We start from the raw sequence: 17,276 nt of genomic DNA on the forward strand, positions 1-17,276 counted from the left end.
TGGGGCCCAGGTGAACTCACTGAGTACCATTTCATTTTCTTTAACAAGTTGGCCTTGGGAAAGAGGCTTAGCAGGATCTATCAGGCTTCAGATAGAGGAGGGAGAGAGAGTGGAGAGGTAAGTGGGCCAATAGTCTTCAGGATTGTGCCCTGGGCTGCCTCCACTGTTTGTGGTAGCCTTCCCTTTCAGGGTGGTGCACTTACCCCCATGTGACAAGATGATGTTCCACAGATGACAGCTAGCCTTGATGTCACTGGCTGTCCCTCACAGATGAGTCCATGACCTCTCACATCTGCTCCAATCACTCCTGTGAAAAAGTAAAATCAAACAAAATCTTAAGGAGAGAGAGAGAAAAAGAGAGAGAGAGAGAGAGAGAGAGAGAGAGGAGAGAGAGAGAGAGAGAGAGAGAGAGAGAGAGAGAGAGAGAGAGCGCTAAGCTAAAAACAAGCAAAAACACTTTTTTAAAGAAAGGGGGTGACACAAAAAGAGGTAAGAATCTCATATGTGATCTCAAGTTAAAAAAATAAAATTAATCAAGTACTAACTAAAATATATATTCATATAGTTTTATGCAAAAATTCTTTTAAAATATGTACTTTTACATCTGCTTTTTAAAATAAATTTGTTTAATTAAAAAATAAATAAAATAACAAATGACAATAACAAACCTTATTTGCTAGCCAAGGGCAAACTAGGAAGTATTTTCTGCATTTCTGTTACTCTGCCCCATGTATGTCATCTAACCTTGTTAGAATAATACCAACTATAATTACATACAAAAAAAATGTAAGCCACAAGATATCTACGCTCATTAAATGCCATTCTCTATTCTTTGTATTACATGGGTCATTCAATATTCACAGTGTCTAGCAGACATAATTAATGCCATAAACACACACCAAAGAAAAATCTGAGATCCTCAGAGGTTAAGGAATGGGTCCAAATTCCAAGTGCTAGTAAGAAGCAAGCACTTCTGGCTGGGATCCTTTTGAACACATGGTTCCCCAGGGTCAAGAAAGGAGGAAGCAAAAGAACACTGTGATGTTTGAATCTTTTGGACACTCAGGTGTCCATTCTTATATCCAGGCCTTCCAAGCTCCAGTTGTCAAAGACAAGTCCCCATTCTAAGAATGCCATGCAGCAGAGAACCTCCCAGCAAGAGGACAAATGGGCTTTTCACACAGCTTCTCTGGATTTCTTAATACATGGAAAGCAAGTGAGGTTAATAAAAGAGTCCTCCTCCACCTTCATTTATTCAAATAGACATTAAGAACCATTTGCGTGTGTGTGTGTTTGTGTTTGTGTATATGCATGCATGTGTGTGTGTGTGGGTGCACATACAAGTGCACATGTGTACACACACAACATGCTGTGAGCATAATGTCGGAAGTCAGAGACCTGCAAATCTGCATCACTACAATATGAAGAGGAAGTGATAGATGAGCAGGGTAGGGCAGACACTGGGATGCGGATAGAACAATTTGATCTCATCTAATCATCTCTGTACCACCCTGCTCTGGACTTATAGTAAAGGATGCCCATTCATTCATAATTCAAGACACTTGATCGTTCCTCTGCTTGGAATGCTATTCTTCAACCCACTCCCAGATGAACTCTTATTTATTCTTAACTCAGTGTTACTTTCTCAGAACAGGTTTTCCAATTATCTAGAAAATTTCCAGTCTCTGTGTTGGGGGCTATGCCCACCCCCATCAGCTAAGAGTTAGCTGAACTGCCTTCTTGTATGCCTAGACAATGGGAATAGGACATGCCATCCTTTCAAGTTTAGATGGGCCCAGTCACAAGCTGATCCACACCTGTTTCTGTTCCTGCTTTTGGCTACCTCAGGATATAGACTTCAACCCAGCAGCTAGGGAATTTGCGTTTTGCCTTTGGAACTGCCTTTGTATATATCTGGAGTTGCAGTTGGAGTTGTTGGAGTTTGGAGTAAAGCAGCATCTTCTGGTAGCATGAATAAATGAGTTGTGTCTTTCTTTTCAAACCCTCAGGCCTTCGCCTGATTCGGGGTAGATTAACAGTACCAGTACGGGCACTGTTACATCTTTGATAAATGTTCTCATGTACCTTGACTCCTGGGGGACAAGATATTAGAAATTCTCATTTTTAATTTTTAAATTTATCTAATAAAGGCTGTAAGAAGATAGTATTGTCTTCTTCATGTGCCTTTTAGCCCAGGGTCTAAACATGTTGCTACCTCAGGTATGAATTAGCAAGTACGATTGCTTATAAATACAATGAAAAATTAGACAAAACCTTGCACTCCCGCGCTCACCGTCTAGTGAGGTAGAGAGAACCTCAAATGGAGAAGTTCAGCTCAGAAGGATTAATTAGTTCACATGTAGAACTAGAGGTTAAAATTCTGGATTCTACAGAATCTGCCAAGAGAAAGGCAGAGGAGGAGTGGCCTGCCAGGCATCATCTGCAGATACTGATAGCACTGGTTTCTTGACAGACAGGAAAGAAGTTGGGTGGGGGAACAGTAACGTGCTCTAACATCTTTCTCAAGTCTACCCTCTCAGGGCCGAGTTGCTCAGAAGCCCACCTGCAAAGATTCTAAACTGGTCAGCACAATAAATTAATTCTAATGAGTAGATAACCTTATCCCTGGGGCCTGAACCTGCAAGGGTCTTGGGTCTATTTACATTTCTGTGACTAGAGACTGTCCCTGTGGACTGCAGTGCACAGTCTTGGTCCAGATTAGCCCAGCCATGAGATGTAGGAGCTGGAGGAATGGTAACATCCTCATCCAAGCCAGTGATCACATAAAAGATGCATTTTCCAGGACTTCAGCTTTGTAAACTATGGCTCCAGCACCTTCCAGTGTCTACCACACTCACACTACAATAATACATCTCTGTTTCCCTGTAGACTGGTGGCAACTTCTTAAGTGTAATATCTGGCTGACATTTCTGTGTGTGAAATTCCTACTCAAACACATAGTATTGATGTCTTCCTGTGTGACTTCTGAGTCCCATGTTTAGAACATCAGAGCTTCAGAACAGAAAGAATATGAAAAAAAGAGCAAATTTTAGCAACCTTTACTACACCACCTTGCTGTATATAGCTGTTGTTTTATCTGAAGAACCTTGACTAACGTGATTTCAGTATTATTACACTCATTTTACAGATGAGGAAATTGAGGCTTAGGAAGGAGAAGAGCCTTCAATTGGGCATAGACCTCTAAAAGCAGGCTATGATTCATACTAAAATACCTGACTCCCAAGTGTTGGCTTTTCACCATTAAGATTGGTATTTTTCTCTAAGACAGGGTAGCTAATATTTACTGTCTATACATCTCAAAATTATGGGGTCTCAAAGGTACTGATGTGATATTCTTGACAGAAAGCAGAAAGAACTACTGGTCCTTAGTGTAGGAAACTCTCAGAGGCTGCTGTCAATGTACCCTACTAACTAGTTCCATTGGACTGCAGTCTAATGCTAACATTATAAGATCATTCAGTTCCATAAAGTCTCAAACCTAGGGAAAGAAGAACACTGTGAAAACATTTTTCTTGTTTCCTTTCCATTTAGTAGTCACTACAGAGTTAGCTCATTTAGAACAGAACATCTAGGAAGGTGAAAGTAGAAAATCATGAAATTTGAAAATAAATATCTGCTATAAAATGAGACAAATAATAAAGTCAGTTTATTGATTGATATTTAGACAATATTCTTAGAACAGGTGTCTAATGTACAGAGTACTTGTCAGCATCACTGACTCTCTTCACTTCCCTCTGCTGACTTCACCATCCCCTGAACTACCTTTAAGGAATCAGCTGTATTCTTCCATTGCATCAAGCAAACACAGAAGACAATCTGGGTACCATACTTAGCTTTTTAAATACTGTTACTTAATGTTTGCAAATTGTTCATATTTGCAAAAAATAAATAAATTCTTAAGCAATAAATATATTTTCTTTCCTTTAATAAAGGTGGAAGCAAAGGGTCAGAGTGTTCAGGTAACTGGCATTTGGGGGTCATACAGATGCAAAAACTAATGCCAAGATTTGACATTGCTCTCTGGGGCTCTGAAGCTTGTGATTTGTCATTGATTTTTTTTTCTCAGTGTATGGTCTCAAATTAATTGTCTTATATAAGGTAAGCAACCTTGGAAATGTTGTGTACCATGGAGCACACTAAGTGTCCTAGTAGACAATTTGAAAAATCCAAGTTTTAGTAACCCCCCAATTCTGCTACAAATTTGAATTCATCCCGTTTTTCAAAAATGAGGGAATGGAAACAAATGATGGTACTGCTTTTAGTACATAGCATACTCATGGCTTCTCATACATCTGCTGGACACATGACAAACTGTTCTTTTCAGGACCCTCAGATACCAGCCACACCTAGCTGAACCAGCAAGTAGCTGCTTTTACTGGTTTTTCTCAGCACACATGAATATGAATAGTCCCGTATTCACTTTTTTAAGGCCATGCAGAGTTTAGAGGGGCAGCTTCCCCAGAGACAACAAGCCCAAATACAATCAGAGAATAATAAGGGCTGATAGGAGTGGGGCAGGCTTTCTCTTTCTGAATAAACATTTCACAACCTGTAGGGAAACCACAGGTTCTGCACACACATCAGGAAACAACTCATGAGGTGACAAGCACAGCCTGCAGCAATGTATATGATACAACTTTCTGTTTATCCTGATCCTCAGAAAGCTTGCCTGAGAAGAATTAGCAGCTGAAGAAGTAAGTACCAACAAGAAGTCGTCACATTTTCAACTGTGCATGCTCTGAACCTTGCACAATGCCTAGTGGATGACAATTCCTCATTTGACGTTTTGGGTGACTTAAAAACAAATACCATGAAAATCAGCTTACCCTGGTTCCTGATTCAAGGAGAAAATACAGGGACTTCCATTTACTGACCCTTTATCCTCAAAATTTAAACATGGCTCATGTCATGCAATATGTTTAAAAAAGAAACTTAAAAGGAAAAGTTAGAACAATGGGCAATTTTCTTCTTTACCTGTCTGGGCTGCCAACCTTTCCCTTTCCCCTCCCATCTTCTAAATGGACATTCATTAAGCACCTACTATACTTACAAACAGAAAAAAAAGAGACTTTTGTAAATGTTATTATTTAAGAATCCACTGTCCTGTAATTTATCAAACCGCAACTGCTTTGAATTTTTTATAGGGTTATATGGAAGAAAAACAACCCAAGTTCTAGCACTTCTGTTATAATTATGTTGTACTTTATAGCTATTTAACAGTACTTTTGAGTCTGCGAGCATCCACCAACACTACACTCTTTATTTCAGTTCAAGTTGAAAGAACTGAATTTCAAAGACCTAAAGTCATCACATGCTGCCCAGTATGGAGGTTTGACTCCCATGAGCATTTACTGAGTCTTAGTCTTAAGTGCTGGAGCCCCTAAGAGAGGGCTATTCTCTTGACATATTAATCTGAGACTTTTCACAGAAGAAAAACAAGATGAATTTTGAGCATGGCTTGAGATTTTAGCAACTCTTGATCCAACCATTAGAAGTAGTGAGCAGACTAATAAATTCAAACCTTGTTTCACTAAGCTAGACTGTAGGTTGGCATTTTTAGAAAGACAACTCCACATGAACCACCAGCCTTATGAGTGGAAAATCTGGGGCAACTGCGAGGTCCCCAAAGGGCGAGAGTCATAACAAAGGCATGTTCTCTGCACAAGACCTAACTCATAAAATTCTGTTATTTTGAATAATGTGTATACTACATAGAACCTAATATATGTCAAAGACTTATTTTTTCTGTGATTTGGTTAAGTTTTATATCTTTTATTTATGCCCAAGTTTTTATATGCAGTTAGAAATCACCTTCCTCATAGGATTCTTACGTCCATGCTAATGCATTTAAAGTGCTTAGGTCAGTCCTCTCTAGTAGCACAATCTTTGAATGTGAACATGTTCTGTGTTGGAACCGTCCAGTTCACCTGTGAGCAGTTACATATCACTATACTACTGAGCACCTTAAATATAGCTAGCAAAGCTAAGCAATTAAATTTCTGTTTTACTCAATTTTAATTAGGTAAATTTAAATCCTTGTATTATGCTAGTGGTTTATTAGGTGGTATAGATTAGCCCGTGCTCTACAGAGCATGTTTGTGTGCTGTTTTATTTCATTATTTTAATCATTGTTATTATTTCTGTTACTTAGTTTGATGTATCCTAATACAAGGAGGATATAGGAACCCAAGTAGCCAACTCAGAGCCTCAATCATTTTATCTATTAATTTATCTATTAATTTGTTCATGGGCACAGCTGTCCTTCTTTGCTAGGTGATGAACAAGCTGGAACCCAGGAAACCTGTCCTTCAACTAAAATGTAATAATTATATTTGGAGATTTTATCATGTAGGGTTTTTTTCCTGTGGTAACTAGATGAATGGGTGTGTGTTTGTGTGTGTGTGTGTGTGTGTGTGTGTATTAAGGTATTTTTAGATGACAATAGTGCATTCATCATGGACAATTATTCTGAAATTTTATGGCAATAAAGAGACTAGTCACACACAATTATATAGTTAACAGAACCTCATACCTTACCTTTTAAGAATTGCTAAAAATCACACTTGATTATTTTGTTTTTGTGTATAACACTTTGCAAATAGAAACTGCATGGCAGTATCTTGAGGTGATTATTGACACAAGTCCTCAAACAGTGGTAATAGGGACATTTTCTTTTAAGATTTATTTTATTTTTAATTATTAGGAGAGAGGAAAGGGGAGAGGGAGAGGGAGGGAGAGGGAGAAAGACAGAAGGTGAGAGAAAGATCCCACAAGCATGCAGGTGTATGTGGAGACCAAGTCAGGGCCATAGTTCCTTTGCAGGTAGTGTTACAGGGGTGTGTGAGCATCCTGATGTGGGTGCTAAGATATGACCTTCTGTAATCTGCACAATCTGCATATGCTCTTAACTGCTGAGCAATGTGCACAACATGAGAAAAAGAATAACTGTGAATGTGACTTCTCCAAGGCCATCACTATGACAACAGGAGCTGGGGTGGCATATCCAGGTCTACCTGGCTCTCACCTAGTCCCACCCTACACTAATCCACAGTGCTTACCAACAACAGCAGCAACAACAACGAAACCTCTTTCCTTGTATCAACTATAAGATTCCCATTTGCTGGTGTTGGTCAGCCATATCTTTTCTCCCAGGAAGAAAGGCTCACAGAGAATCATCTAAACAGAGGCCTCACCGAGTGGCCCTAGGTCAGAACTGCTGGGCTACACTTCCTGTCTCCTCAAACTTACCAGTCTATTCTGTACAACCTAGACTAAAGGAGTCAAAAAACTTTCTTCGGGTCTTCATGGCCTTAGGAGGGCTCTCAGGTCACATAAAAACTACAGTAAACCACCTGCATTTCTTGTTATCTGTGGTTTTCTTCAGGGGTATCCGGCACAAGCCCAACGTAGTAGTAAGGAAAAGATATTTTCTTCCTTCCGCATCTTTATATGACTTGTCTCAGTCCTGGGCAAACTCAAATAGTCTGTCACTATGTGTCAGGCACACAGCTCTGGACCTGTGACATAGAGAACTAATAACACTTTCTTCTGAAGATGACAGACATTGGATTTTATTAGCAAATTTCTCTTGCTGGTGGACAAATGGTTTTATTTATAGGATTATCTGAAAATTGCCTTCCTGGAGGTAGAATAAAAAACCAACAGTCCTGACAAAGCACCGCAAGACACTTGAGGGGACCCCAAGTGGACACGGGAAGGTTTAGCTACTAAGGGAAGAGGGCTGAAATGTCAAAAAAAAAAAAAAAAAAAAAAAAAAAGACCATAATTTGCAGGCTAGCTCCTCTCCCTGACTTCTGACTGTAACCCACACTTGGTATGGATTGCAGGCCTTTGGAAGCTTCTAGGTTTTGTGGGGTTAGTTGAACATTGACAGACCAAAGTTAGGAATTTAGTCTAAGAACCAAAACCAGGCCAGGTTTCCAGGAGTTCCCCTGGAGAGTGTCAAGGGTTCCACTATACCTAGACTGATTAATCACGCCTGGCCTCAAGCTTCAGACAACAAAGGGACTGAAAAGAAAAACAGATCCTGAGGCTGGATTTTGATTCTAGCCCTACTTGTCTGTTCCCAGGAGACTGGGGGTGGGAGTGAAAGGTGACCCCTAGCCATAAGAGTCGGGTCGGGCTGCCAGTGAAGCAGTTTGTGGATCGGCTGAGCTGTTTCTGCTTGGAAAAAGACCCAGGGTTGTAGCAAAATGAAGGACATGTGGCTGAAAAGAGGTTCAAAAAGAATAAAGGCTTAGGTAAATAAACAGTGCTGAAAGGGGAGGGAAAGGAGCATTATTCAAAGTCTCCAAAGGAAACCACTGGCAAGTCTCAAGAACAGCCATGAAAAGCAAACTCAGATCTAGCCTTCCCAGATCCGCGCCCCTCTACCTGCACCAGATACTCCCCTCCTCCCCTAGCCTTGCACCCTTCCTGGCTCCACAGGAAGTGGGGGCCAGACAAAAGGGTAACTGGGTCCGAGGGGAAACTTCTCAATACTACCATTGGAGCTATAGACAGACGTAATGTTCATGAACCCGGGCTTACCTGTACAGTGGAGGCGATGTTTTAAAAGTGAAAACAGAAAGTAAAGGCATGTCCGACAGAAGGGCTCTGGCTCATATTGGGCCTCAGGCCCTGATGAGTCACTCTCATCTGTCCGTAACTTCAACCCCAAACCCATTTACTGAGCTCAGCAGCAGGGAAGCCGATGATACTTTCAGAAGCCTAACTCCCACCACCCCAGACTCTCACCCCTCTGCACAGCTAGACTGAGTGCGCCTTCGAGAGACTCTCAAACTAGGCTTTTTGTAGGTGCAGCTAACTGGTATGCCACACGGTCTGCGGACGATATTTCCGAGCACCTCTCCCCTTAGACTTGGGGATAAGAGCTATCCTATACTCATTTCCAGTGCTACAGAAAAATACATAAATAAAAGCTTCAGCTTTCTTGCTGCAGCCTTCACCACTACCACTATTATCCTCATCTTCACTGCCAACACACATGGCCACCGCCATTATCATTCCAGCCACCATAGCTACAGAAGTGTACCAGCTACAGATCCAAGGACTTTATGAAAATGAAGTTATCCAATCCTCACAACTGCTGTTAGCATGCTTCACCTCGGAGATGAAAGCACACCCAGTAAAGCAAGCAAAGAGATCATGATGGTCCAGCGTCTGAGTCCAGCAGCCAGGCTCCAGAGGATGAGTCCAGCAGCCCTCAGGGATGGAGAGAGAATGCTGTCTGCGTTGTGCGTGGCCTCTGCAGCCACAGTTTTCTTTAATACATGCTGCATATCCATATTCTTCTTCATTCATCTTTGACTGTTTCTCCTTCTGAATTTGGTATTTCTGTCAGATGCCTGTTACTTTCTGATCCCATATTGCAAGCCTGATAATCATGAAAAGGTCGGGGTCAGACTTTCAGGAATTGAAGTTACAAATGGTTGTGAGCTGCCATGTGGTGGTGGGAATTGAACCCAGGGTCCTAGGAAGATCAAGCAGTGCTCTGAACCACGGATCCATCTCCAGTAAGTACACTCAGTATCTTTTATACCATATCCAGTTAGTGTGGATCTGTTTTATTAATCTACAGAAACTGTTTACATACTCACAATAATACAAGTCCTATGCCACAGGTACTAAAACGAGAAGATTGCATTTTGATCCTTCTAACGCTTTGATGTAAATTCGTAATTTCAATGTAGCCTAATTACAAACCTCCCTTTTACAGTTGTGCTGACCCTGGGATCCTATTAAGAAGTATCTGCTTATCTCAAGGTCATAAAGATCATCCTCCATTACTTAATTCTTATTTCACACATCATATTTAGGTATATAATCCATGTGGAATTTATTTTCATATTAGGCATGAATAAGGAATTTTTCCATGTTGATATCCAATTATCACTATTTGAATTAAAATACCATCCCCTAGTCACCCCCCCCCCCAACTGTTCTGTAGATGCTTTGGTGCTTGGCAGTCTCCTGTTTATTTTTAAGGCTGCCTTATCGTTGTCTCTTTCCATGTAAGATTTAAGATCTCTTCCAATCTCCAGCTCTTTACACACAAATTTACTACAATCTGAACTAGACCACACTGAATCCCAAGACTTCAATGGTCACATTTACGACTGAATCCCCCAATACTTACTTAAGGCATTTTTATAGTCACGTGTGCTTTAGAGCCACTTGCAGCCATTGTCCCCTCTGGGTATTAAATCTTACTGTGAAGGCACATCACTTTCTGATTCCAGATATAAAACTGAGTTTTATAATCTTCTGAAATAGCAACCTGTTCAGTTACTGCCTTGTTAAATTTTAATTATTTGTAGAGTCCTTTAATTTTCACAATGCACATAATTGTTATACATAAAATAAGCTTTTCTTCTAAAATTCATATTTTAAGTTTATTTTCTTAACTTGTTGCACTGGCTAGGAGTTTCATCATGACATATGGTAGAAATATTGTAACATTTTCAGAATGTAGACACCTCAGGATATTTCTTTGTAGATATCATTAATCAGAATAAATAACTTCAGTTTTTATTCTGTCAAGACATTTTTATGTCCTGAGTATATACTGAGCTTTATACAAAATTTCATTTAAGCAGCTATTAATGTATCAATTTTCTGTCATCATTTTAATAAGAAATTACATTAATTGACCTTTTCAAGGTGCAATAACTCTAAGCAGGTTGAGAAGTTGGTTGGTCATTATCTCTTAAATATTCCGTCTACTTTATTTCTCTCACTCAGGACACGTCTACATTGCCGTCAGAGTGTTCGGTTTCTCTCCATCTCTCATATTTCTCTGTGTGCTTCATGTGTTGTGCATCCTGAGAAGACTGTGTTGTACCATGGACAACCTTTCTCTCTGTGTGGTCTTCATTCACTGCTTTCAAATACTGCATGTGTACTGTTTCCTTTATTCTGCTTATTCTCTTAACATTCTTAAAGTTTTCATTAAAAACCGTTACGTTGTAACATTTCCCCTTCCCTTTTTTTGGCCAATCCATCTCATGACTCCTCCTCATGTCTTCCCTCTCTTTCTTGTTAAGTTCATAGCCTCTTTTATTACTTTGATGTATAATTACATACTGTCTGAGACCAGCTAGGTCAAACAACAGGTTCCCCAGGGCAGGAGCGAGGATTGAAAGAGAAAAAGAGACAGTTAGTCAAAATTGTAACATGACTTGACCAGCTTCTGATTGTCCTGGTGAAGTAAAAATTCCCACCTCCAACTGTCCATAGGTTCCAAAACTGCTTTCCACAATATGCATATGTATGTATATATATATATATATATATATATATATATATATATATATATACATGCATAGATACATAAATACCAATTGTGGAGCTCATTTAATGTTGCTAGCATACACATATTTCAGGGCTGAGCACTTGGTATTGGATTATTAATTAGGAGGCTCATTCCCTAGCGATACTTCCTCTCCCGGCAGTCATGCCATGCCCCCAGTCTGCTGAAATCTCTACTCTTTGCATCCTCTCTTTCAAAATTCTTTTTACCACACAGCCCTCATTCTTTGCTGAACCCTCCACATTTATTAGAGATATCTGAAGGCCTACTTTACCATGCCTACTACAGACAATATCTGCACAGTTCTTTCTAAGTCTGAATTTTGAGAATCCTCATATGTTATAGTATTATGTTATTTTCATTGAATGTGTATAATGCATATGTAAAATTTTGGATATGAGGTGTGTCTGTGTGTCTTATTGTCTTCTAGGAAGGATGGGATTTTGCGTAATGCAGTTAGCCAAAATGGGAACAGATTAAGTAAATTTAATCTGCAATTGAATCCATTCAGAGATGGACTTCAGCCTTTAAAATTTGTTGCTGGCAAGTTCACCTTTAATCTGGATCTCACCCAAAAGCCTGAAGTTTCTAATATATTTTCCTTGATTCTGAGTCATACATTCAAATTTTCATCTTCCAGTTGGGGACTACGAAGATGAGAGTTTAGTTTTCTAACCTGTAAACTATAGACTTTTCACCATCTGATATGAATGCAGAGGTCTAGAAATGTCAAACTCAGCACTAGGCTCTTTTATGGTCTTAGTTTTTCAAGTCCTTTACCAAATGGCATTTCAAGCCTTTTTAACAATTTGTGGTGTGTGTGTGTGTGTGTGTGTGTGTGTGTGTGTGTGTGTGTGTGTGTGTGGAGTATTAGCTCTTTATGTGTGTATGTTAAATTTTACACAGCTTTTTTGATTCAGAGGTGTTGGAGGACAGCCTAATCTTAGACATAAACAAAAATGCTCAATAAATTCACCAGTGGATATAAAAAAGTACTTTGTATTCATGATCACACCTATTCCAGTAACAGTATTTTAAGATCAGGAAAATTTTTGCATATGTTTGTATGCTAAAAACATACAAAAATGTGACTGTATATATGAGTGAAAGGAAAACATAAGCCTTGACCTTCATTTTCTGACCTATGCAAAGCTGGACTTAAAGCATCCTGTGGAGTCTCCTTACTGGTAACAGTAGGCCTGAGACTTAAACTTAAACCTGGATGACTACAGCCTCTGCTGACTTCTGTCAAAGACAAACCACCGTCCATGACTCAGATGAGGGTCATAACTGCTCTTGTGCCTCTTTTAAAACCGTTCCCTCTTTCCACCTCTCTCCGTCTGTGATGAGACTATCTCAGTTCCACCTCCAATAACCGCTACTCACAGCTCTTGGCTGACACGCTGACCTTCTGACCTCCTTGCCTTCTGAGTTTTTGTTTCAAAACTCTTCCCTCAAGAATATAGTGCCAAGATTTTTAAAAATTATGTGCAAACACCTCAGGATTTTTCCTTACCTGTACCCCTTTGCCCCCATACCAACATTTACAACTCACAGCTGTCGTGAAACACTCAGTAGGTCTCTGCTTTTTTGGTAGTAGGGCAGGTTGGCACATGGCCACCCATTCCCACTCCCCATCCTGATCCCTACCTTGATTTCTTCTCAACAAAACCACCTCATCTTATTTTCTCTCTTTATCACCTGTAGGTATAAGGAAAACACACATTTTGTCAAGGGAGGTCTCACTGTGCTGATCTTGCAAAATGAAGTTACAACCCGTACAATACTCCTACACACTTTTAGTTGACTGAGAAATCCCTCCTGCCATTGAGCTGAAGGATGCAGACTCATATATACTCACAGTTTTATGGCCAGCACACTGCTTTCTGTTTACAGAGGACTCGTGCCTAGTTACAGCATGGCTGACTGAAAAAAGAGCATGTTTTACAAAAACTACTAAGCCCAAGAATGGCCAAAAGATGCTCCTGTAGTATGTAAACCCTGAAGTAGGCACTTTCTCAGCTTCTGAAAGTCACTTTGGTTTGCTTATTTAACTTCAGGATTCAGAGCTCTACTTTAAGGGGACTCATTCTCTGGGTGAGTGACAATAGACAGGAATAAAACTTGGACTTGAAGTCACGCTGACAAGTTGTGGGTGATCATTGCTCTCTTCTGTAAAGCGTAAGAGAAACTCCATTTCAGATTAAAAGGAAAGGTAGTTCTACATGTTTAGTCTAGTAACAGTCAAACTGAAGGAGCCAGAAGAGTAAAATGAACATCCAAAATCTTAAACAATTATTAGTCAATTCATTGATCTGTGATAAGTAGGAGTCAAATTCCCAGTCTTTTTTTCAAGACCCATTACAACAGTTTATGTCAATCAACCCCCTTTTGGGTTGGATGTGTATGTGTGCTCATGTATGTATGTGATATACATGTGTGTGTGTGTGTGTGTGTGTGTGTATGTGTAGTTTTCTGAGTGTGTGATGTGTGCACACGTGTATATTTGTGTGATATTTTCATATGAAACATCTACTGGGTGTGGACACTCATAACCCTAACCCCGCCACTGAGAGGATTAAGGCAAATTGTAATCTAGGCTACAGAGTGAGTTCCAAGATAAGCTGGAGTTGGAGCCTGTCTCCAAACAAACAAACCAAACCAAACCAAACATAAACATATATAAAGCCAAATTACATAAGAGTCTCTTAACAACAACCTTAATGACTTGCCAAGACTTGTGAGGAAAGGCAAGGGGAAAAACCAAACTTTTCTGCATGATCCTCAATATTCTATCTCTTCTTTGATCTTTATAGGAGAAAGTCATTTATTCATCGCTAAGGGTAGTGCCAAACACACTTATTTGTTGTCATATTATTCTCTCTGACCAGAATCCTCTGCCTTCTACTACTTTCTGTGGAGAAAACAAACAAACAAACAAACAAACAAAAAACACCCTTTGGTCTGCATTCAGTTCAAAGAATACTCCTTCCTTCCCAATTCCCAGAGGAAGGAGCATGGTGGCTGAAATGAGGGAGTTCTCAGGAGAATGGTGGCCTTTGAGCAAGGTAGGATAGATTGTACATGGGCCTCTTCAGCCCATGTCTGTTAGAGCAGCATTCATCAATGAATGTATTTTTGTCGTTTCATTCTACGTGTTTAAATTTTTTGAATTATTGTGATTGCCACCTTAAATGGTCCAGTATTTAGCATGCAGCTAAGAAAACTCATTCATATATGTATATATTCAATCATTTACTGAAGTCATTACTGGGCTTAAGAGAAGAGTATAAACAGATTCCATTGCCCAGAAGAAGCTCACAGTACAGTGGAGGAAAACGCAGGAAGGCCATTGTGTACTTAGGTGTTTAAATATTATTGTCTATGTGTTATACTTACTGTTGGGAATATATACAAGTGGAAAGAATTATTGGGTCATATGCATTAGCCCGGGTAATAATATTACATCACAGGATAGCAGACAGTATCTATAAACTTATTTGAAGAACCACATTATTTGGGGATATTTGATATATTTCACAGAATTGAATTGTGTGGATTTTTCTTTACAAGTTTCAGCTGTGAGAGCCCTGTTTATAGAAGGTGTGGGAATTTTTTACTCATATTAACAATACTGGTAGGAGATGGTCCTGCAGGCTTTACGGTGGGGAGTCACAGGCTGATACACGTCTCACTCCTTAAGCTAAATTCAGCACAGGAATCTGTAACGATGTGGATCAACACCATAACACATCCTCTTAGGACAAGAGAGGAGAGACTTTGATTAAAAAAACACAAACAAAACAAAACCCTCAACAATTCATTAGGCTTATGTATTTATTTTATAAATCAAATACAGATAAGTTGGTTAACATGGGCTTGTTTGAAGCTGAATATGTTGTAATGCTGCAGTCAAACCTGCCAAGGCCACCAGGCTTGCTGTCACTGACAGCTATCAGAATGCGATCTTCCCCTCACCTGGTATAACTGCGGTCCCTTCCACATCCCCAGGTGCCTTTTAAGGTCCCTGGGTGAAGACAGTCATGTCCACATGGGGGTTAATACAGGAAGATAACAAGGCTCCAGTTTAACCATTGTTCAGAAGCTGTTCCGGGGTGAAAGGCAAGCCAATGACCTGCATTGTAAAGTACTTGGATTTTGTATTAATTATGTTTTGTCTCTGACAAAATTACTGACACCGGCACCTAAAAGAAGATAGATTAATTGTGGCTCATTGTTTTATGGTGTTTAATCTATCATAGGGAACCCATGGTAGGACAACTCAGTTCTCATTGCAGTGGGACAGAAAATAGTAAGACAGGAAGCAGCCAGGAATAATATGCCCCTGATGACCTAACCAAGAAACCCATTAGGCCCTATCTCAAGAAGTTTCCAGACCTCCTCAAATAGGAGGACGCCCAGTGACAAAGCTTTCCAAATCCAAACCTGTGGGAGGCATTATATATTCAAATGTAACCAGTGACAAGACGTGTACTCAAATGTGGAAAATATTATAGTGAATAAATAAAGCTAGACAGCAGATAAATCCCTGTGAGTCGAACTGGTTTTTGGTAAAATATTCTCTCTCCCTTTCTTATCCATATTGTGAATTCATTTACTGTGACTAATTGGGAATTATCTAAATAACCGATTCTTCTGCTGTTCCTTCTGGCATTATCCAGTCTCTGTCTCCAGTACGTAGTAATTTCTAAGTAAGTCAGAAGCAGGCAGAAGTCACGAGGGTGTGTAATTTGTCACTGTCACCCACAAAATGGAGATGGGAACATTAAGAATGGGTCCAGATACCAGCTCACACAACCACAACAATGAACCATGTCTACATTTCTGTGTGGATTTCAAGAACCGTATGAGAAAGTAGCATGAGGAATGAAACGGGAAAGAAAAAGGGACAGAGAAAGTTCTTCCCCGGGAGACAGTGGGGGTGAGGAGCGTCAGTGTAGGTGGGAAGGGACAGTACTGCCCATTCTCTGGGAAGGCATCTAGAAACAGGACTGCTTAGTGAGTGCTCAAGGTGAGAGACGTGGATATTGAGCATTCTGGGAAGACACCATCCTGCAGACTGGTCAGGGATGCTTGTTTCTCATGCACAGTGGAAGGTAGCCATGTTGAAACACACCTTATCTCCACCAGGCCTTTCAATATTTCCAGGTCCTTGCTCGAACATGCTGTTCCTGCTTCTTGACATGCAGACCCCACTAATATCCTAGGAGACGCTTTTCTTAATTTACTTCAGCCAAGGCAGTGAACTCACGCCTGAGTTCATCACTTTCCAGAGGAACAGTATATGACCTATGACCACTTTACTTTGCATGCACCTCTGCCTTCTACATTGGCTGCATGTGCACATAATCTTTAAGCATCTCCACATGGTAGCTGCTTGTTACTGCTCCATTTCATAGGTGGCAAAAACAAGGCATGAAATGTCAGGTGACTGCCTCAGGGCCTAACACTTGCCTGTAGACTCAGGGCTTATAGTAGTTGTGAGTCCTTTACTATTCAGCTGTGTTACTCTAAACTTCGAACTCCCATTGGTGTCAGAGCCAGAGTGTTCTACCAGCCTCACAGCAGCACACACAGATCAGCACTATGGAAAAGTAAGTGGGGGTGGGGGAGAGTCCTGGAATCTAACGAGGTTTCTCTGTATTTCAACCATCTTCCTGAGCTTCTTATAAGGCATGGAGGCATCATGGGGAATTTCAAACGCCATTTCTCTTTACTCTGACACTGAACTCAGACCTTGACCTATCTGAATGCATCGTCAACAGAAAGCTGAAAGCAAGAAAATGAAGAAGGCCCACTGTGAAAGGCTAAGGAAGCCAAACGTCACATGCAAGCTGCTGCAGGCGGTAGGTGAAGGTGTTCATTTTGCCACCATCAGCTGTTGCTGTGTCACGCACAGTAA

At 40.3% G+C, this 17,276-nt stretch overlaps 1 protein-coding gene across 4 annotated transcripts in view; it reads right to left on the reverse strand.

The window, feature by feature from the left end:
• FGGY (FGGY carbohydrate kinase domain containing) overlaps positions 1–17,276 on the reverse strand; it is a 358,793-nt gene that overhangs the window by 158,999 nt on the left and 182,518 nt on the right. For all 4 annotated transcript variants that reach the window (XM_080921783.1, XM_080921785.1, XM_080921784.1 and 1 more), the window contains one exon: positions 204–307. In XM_080921783.1, the coding sequence (XP_080777909.1) occupies positions 204–307 (104 nt within the window). The remainder of the gene's footprint in view (positions 1–203; positions 308–17,276) is intronic.

The sequence above is a fragment of the Micromys minutus genome (genome assembly GCF_963924665.1).
Source record: "Micromys minutus genome assembly, chromosome: 9".
NCBI classification, from domain to species: Eukaryota; Metazoa; Chordata; class Mammalia; order Rodentia; family Muridae; genus Micromys; species Micromys minutus.